At 52.3% G+C, this 6,166-nt stretch overlaps 1 protein-coding gene across 1 annotated transcript; it reads left to right on the forward strand.

The window, feature by feature from the left end:
• The first annotated feature begins 469 nt into the window (after positions 1-469).
• On the forward strand, positions 470-1,420 carry LOC128147303 (olfactory receptor 10K2-like). The gene has a single exon (XM_052799763.1). The coding sequence runs from the start codon at positions 470-472 to the stop codon at positions 1,418-1,420; it is 951 nt and encodes a 316-aa protein (XP_052655723.1).
• The last annotated feature ends 4,746 nt before the right edge of the window (positions 1,421-6,166 follow it).

The raw sequence follows: 6,166 nt of genomic DNA on the forward strand, positions 1-6,166 counted from the left end.
CCCTCTATCTCCAGGCTGTAACTTTCCTGCCCTTGCAGTGATTGCCTGCAGCGTGCTTGCACGTAGGTAGGTGTTGCCACTTTCTCCACTGTGAAGATGAGAAATGGGACTTCCCCAAAGGGGACGGTGCTTTCTAGGTGAGCTCCAGCCACTGTGCCATCAGAGCTCCCCAGATCACAGAGAAGGAGCCATGTGTCCTTGAGCTACCTGTGCGCTCTCGGGAGCTGCAGCAAGACCAGGAGCTGCCCACAGCGCCCACCAGCCGTTGCGTGTCCCAAGCCAACACACAACACTGTTGTTGTCCCAGGAGGACAACCAACACTGCAAGCACAGAGGCCAGGAAAGGGGTTTTGTGAGGCACACTCGAGCAAAAATTCTCTTTGTCACAGCAGCAGGCCACCTTGTACTTTCTGTGACCTGGGTGCTGTTTTTCTTGCTGCCTGATGTCCGGAGAAAACCTTTCATTTCCATGGGGAACAACAACCAAACCCTCGCCACAGACTTCATCTTCCTGGGTTTCTCCAGCCTTGCGGAACTGCAGAAGCTGCTTCTTGTGGTGTTTTTGGCGCTGTACCTGGTCACTCTGAGCATGAATACCACTATAATGATTATCATATGGGCTGATCGGAGCCTTCACACACCCATGTACTTTTTCCTTTGCGTCTTGTCATTTTCCGAGACTTGCTACACCTTCGTCATTGTCCCCAAGATGCTGGTAGACTTGATAGCAGAGAGAAAAACCATTTCCTTCCTAGGCTGTGCTGTACAAATGTACTTCTTCCTTTTCTTGGGGTGCTCCCACTCTTTCCTCCTGGCAGCCATGGGCTACGACCGCTGCGTTGCCATCTGCCACCCCCTGCACTACAACAGAATCATGACTTGGCGAGTGTGTGCTCAGCTGGTGGTTGCTTCTGCTCTGAGCGGCTTTCTGGTTGCCCAGGTGGTTACCCCCTTGATATTTTGTTTGCCTTTCCATACATCCAGGAAACTCAACCATTTCTTCTGTGACATCTCCCCTGTCCTCCGAGTGGCCTTTACTCACACAAACCTCAGTGAGGCCATTATCTTCACCCTGGGTATCTCTGTCCTTACAATCCCACTGATGCTGATCCTTATTTCATACCTCTTTGTTGCCTTAGCCATCCTGCAGATCCCTTCAGCCGCAGGGAGGCACAAAGCCTTCTCCACCTGCAGTGCTCACCTGATAGTAGTGATTGTTCATTACGGCTGTGCCTCCTTCATCTACCTGAGACCCGACTCCAGCTACTCGTCGGATCAGGATGCATTGATCTCTGTCACTTATACCATCCTCACTCCCCTGCTCAACCCTATGATTTACAGCCTAAGGAACAAGGATGTCAAAATGGCTCTTCAAAAAGCAATCAGGAAAAACATACTATCTCAGAAAGTTTTCCAGTGAAGAGGTTAAGATGAGCTGCTTCCTGACCAGGTATTTTCAGCCAACAACTTCCAAAAAACCATCACCCCTTTTCCCTACATCCTTTTTTGCTCACGGAGAAGCTTTCAGGAATGACATGACAGCTAATCATGGCTGCTAAGAACCTGACATTAACAATCAACAAATTCGAGTCACAGTGAGACTGGAAACATGACTTTCAGTGAAACACAATTTTTTTTTAAATTTAGAAACCCACAGTTGCACTCCAGTGACAGTAGTTTCTTAGGTACAACTTTTTCACATGAGCCATTTACTAAATAAAAAGAATAGATGTTGAAATAATTTCACAGTGAAACTCCTGGGTTTTAAGATGGCAAACTCAGGACCATGTTTGTATTGTGTATCAAGATACCACTGAACTCTGACACCTGCCCATCTGCATGGTATTGTAGTGCCCATCAACAAAGCCTGCAGGGCCACTAAACTACTTCAGCTTGTATCAGCCTGCTGTGGGCTAAACTTATCCACACAGCCATAAACCAAACCTCAGCTGATATGTTCACTTGCTGACCTGTGGGAAGCTGACCACAACCCTAAGATCTTAGACGCTTGCAAAGCATGTGTCCACCAGCTTGAGTGAGGATGAGAACATCTGTTGAGATGGACCTACAGAGTGGCTCTTCAGGAACAGTGCTCTTAGAAAAATGACTGAACGGGACCTCCATAGGTGCATGGTTTTCCTCCACAATAGTGGGGTTCTCCTTAAATCAATGGAGCCACCTGGGAAAGTGAAATTAGGAAAACTAGGAAGGGAAATATTTTCCAGAGGAAAAGACCCTGTGGTAGTGTTCTGCAGAAATACTCATTTTTAAAACCATGCTCCATCATCTTTCAGAACTTCTGTCATGCACAGTCAAGTGCTTCCCTCCCTTCGCCCGTGAGATTGCCCAAGTGTCTCAGCACAGTCCTGTGCTGAGCTCGCCCTTCCCAACCCAGGGCGGTGGGCAGCACACGCGCAATGTCCAGCACTGAGCCACCAATGATCTCTCCAACAGAGTTCTTGAGGAATGACAAAAGAAGCAGACTTTGTTTTCTGGACAGAATGAAATGGTAGAAGGCAACAAACCAGAAAAACTAAAAGTCACCTGAAACTTTATTTCTAGGGGGTTTTACCATGTCAGAGATACAATCACATTTCCTCCAAAACTTTGTGTGTCACATTGCAATTTCTCTGGCTTAAACCCAGCAGAATTTCCTCTCTGCAGAATGAAGAGACTTTGGGGGGGTCAGTATTTCCCTAGACAGAGACATTCACATTTCTAATCATGTCTCTTCGCTCTGAACAGCAGTGCTCTTTCCGTTAAGCAGACTAGACTGCTGCTTTTTGGTGTTTCAGTATGAGGTGTTTCCTCTGCTCCGAGGCAGTGTGTATTGCTCCTTTCCTACTCATTCTGTTTTTTTAACATCCTCTGCAGACTCTTGGATGCAGCATTTCTTTTAGCTCCCACTGTTGCAGTCTTTATTTCTAGGGGGTTTCAAAATACCAGAGAGAGTCAAGTTTCCTCCAAAGCTTCATATGCCGCATTGCAATTCGACTGACTTTAGTCTGGTGGAATTGCAGCCGCTCAGAGTAAAGAGCCCTTTTGGGGTCAGTGTTTCCCCAGGTATTCTTGTATGTAATCCAATTGGTTTGGTGTTAACATCAGTCCACTTCCTGTTAAGTTAAATAGATCTAAACTCTTTGGTCTCAATGTCCTCTCTAAAGCCTTGGCTGCAGCAGTTCAGTTCGGTTCAGGGATGGTTCTGCTTTTGACAGCTACTCCCTGAGCTCTGATCACAGGTTGGGTTCTTTTGGCACATTATTTTCATTGCAAACATGCACTATTTATTGTGGGGTGAGTAGGTCTAGGATTAGGAGACTCCAGAGGGATACTGCCCTGAGCCCATGCAGCAGGTAGGGGATGGAGCAGAGAATGGAAGAGAGGGTGCTGCCACCCCAAAAGGCACCTGGGGACTTTTCATAGCCTTTAGCGGAGTGCTTTACACAAGACACTGGGTAAATTAGGCACCACCAGCAGTGACTTGAGCCCATTTTCATGCAAAAAATGGATTGTGGGAGGAAGAAGCCTCTGCAAAAATGCTCCAAGCAAGAGATGGTGAAGGAATCAGCATTTCACCCAAACAGTGAGAACCTGACAGACGGCAGGAGGAAAACCCTCTCCTTTCTGTTAATTGAAACTAAACCAGGCGAGTCCTTCCCTTGCTTTATGTCCTTCTTCATTAATTCCTGGTATGATGCTGTTAATGGTTTCAATAAAGGAGTTGCAGAGCAGTTCCCCAAGGAAGTTTGTTTTTGCAGGGGCTGTTCGCAGACCTCTCGTGGTCCTTGGCTCATTTGCAGGGTTCAGCTCCCACCCGGCAGTGGTGGTGCCAGCAAGGAACAGGCTGGGGCTGCCTGTGCCACCCTGCGGTGTCCTGTCCATAGTGCCACCATCATGAAGAAGAGTGGAGAAACCGAAGCTGGAAGGGCCTTCCCAAGCCCTGTTCAGAACATCACCAGCTTCAAAGGCAGACCCAGTTCTCCAGGGCCTTTGGACAATTGCTTTGCAGGAATGGCTGCAGGAAAAATCTGCGAAATGATGGATGAGAGGCTTGGCTCCTCTTGGCACAGAGTTTGGAAATGCCAGCCTGCCCCAGCAATCGTGTCGGAGCCCCCTGAGACCAGGCGTCTCCCAGGACCTAGCTATCCAGGCTTCCCTCTGCCCATGGCACTGGCAACCTTGCCCTCTACCTGTGACTTGCAAAGGGCAGGGGGGACTCTGGCATGGGGGGGGGGATCCTGGATCTGACATTGGAAAGGCTCTTGGCTTGGCATTTTTAGGGACACAGGTGGGGGAGGTGTGTGTGGGGGGTCTTGAAGTCTCCCTGAAGAAGCCCAAATACTGCCCATTGCAGCAAGCAGAGCAGGGTGATGCCACGGCCACGTGGGAAAGCCGTGCTCCAGCAGATCAGCCTTTCAGCAGGGAAGGGCATTTCCATCTCTTGCAGAGGGCTGTGGCCACTGCTGCACGGTGCCAGCAGCTCCCCAGATCCCACTGTCATTGTCCTTGCTGTCTCCTGAGGCAGCTGCTTCTACTGGGTCCCTTCTCCTTGCCCGTGGGAGATCCTGGAGCCTGTCTCCCATGCTCCCCGAGGAAAATCCCTGCCCTGGCACTTCAAATCCTCATTGGCCTTTGTCTCTGCGTTGCTCCCCCAAAGCTGCCATCAAGCACGGTCTGACTGATCTGGGGCAGGTAAAAGGCAGCAAGGGTGGGGAAGGGTTTCGGTGCAAGGGATAGACTGGGCAGGAGGCAGGTTGGAGGTCCGTGAAGTCAGGAGCCACGTGGGAAAGACATCCAGGGGCTGGGTGCTCAACACCCCTCCAAAGACACTGGCACATAGGGAGGCAAACCAGGAGCTGCGTGGGCAGCACACAGACACGGGGAAGCGTTTCTCTGGGTGCAGGGTTCACCCACAAGTCTCCCCGAAGCCGGCTGGATGGCCCTGGCGTGAAGCCAGACCTCGCTGTGGCTGTACCTGGAGGCTCAGCCCAGATCCTACACCTCCCTCTTCGCACAGGGAGCCCCAGCTGCCCCGGTCATCTCCATCCTGCAGGTACATGCAGGAAGAGAGGTTTCACAGAGAAATAATATCACCTGTACTGCGGAGTCTATGCCGGAGCCGGTGCTGCGGCGATGAAGGCACCTTTCAAGAACCACATCCTGAGATGGTCTTGCAGGTCGCGTGGTCGTGGACCTCGCTAAGACAACCCTTGAGAAGCTGGGTGCCCAGTTCCCCTGGAGAAGGGATCTGCCTGGGACTGCCTTCCCGTGGCTTTCAGGCATCACAGCCTGCTCACTCTGCACAGCAACCCCACCAGCTCGGGGCCCTGCGGGGAGCATGGGGAGGGGGTGGGAATGGCTGGCCAGGCCAGCGTGGACACACTCCCATGGGGAAAGGCTCTCCTGGGGCAGGGATGTCCCCAGAGAAGAGCAGAGGAGCAACTCTGTGCTTCCAGGGGGTAAAGAATCACCAAGAGAAACCTATTTCTCAATGCACAGGGAGACACTGGCCTCTGTCTCCTCATGCCATGGCTGGCCCCCAGTGCTGGGGCTGATGCAGAAGACAACCCACCTCTCTGCCCTCCAGGACCTGCTGTGCCCTTCAGACGGGACGGTGTTGTCGTGTGAGTGCCCAGAGCTCTGCAGCACCCTGTGGTGGGCGCTGCCATGGGGTCAGCCCACGCTGGGGAGAGGTTGTGGTGGAGAGCAATGGAGAAGCAGGGCTGGGCTAGAAAGTGCCTGGCAGAGGAAAATGCCAAAGTTAATGGGTTAGTTTTGTCTGTGCAGCCACCTCCATCCTCCTGCTGGATCAGTGCCTACATCGGGGGACCGGCCAGGCCTCCCAGCTTCTCTCCTGTCCCAGACCCCAGAGCAGGATTGTCTGCGAAGCCTCCTGTGGGGCACGTCCTGAGCAAGGCAGGGACTGGGAGCTGGGAGAGGCTGCCTAACAGGAGGTCCATGGGGGGGACAGGGCACCACGGGCTGTCCTGGGCATCATGCCGGGGGGACCATTCCACACCCCCAAACATACTCTGTCCCAGGCATGCTGTGCCCGCACAGCAGGGCCGTGGGACCCTGTGTGGGGCAGCGGGGTGGGCCAGCACAGGGACAGGGCAATGGCAGGGGCCACGAAGCAGCTGCCAGGGAGTGACAGCAGCGACGGATA

Source organism: Harpia harpyja, chromosome 10 (genome assembly GCF_026419915.1).
Source record: "Harpia harpyja isolate bHarHar1 chromosome 10, bHarHar1 primary haplotype, whole genome shotgun sequence".
Classification (NCBI taxonomy): Eukaryota; Metazoa; Chordata; class Aves; order Accipitriformes; family Accipitridae; genus Harpia; species Harpia harpyja.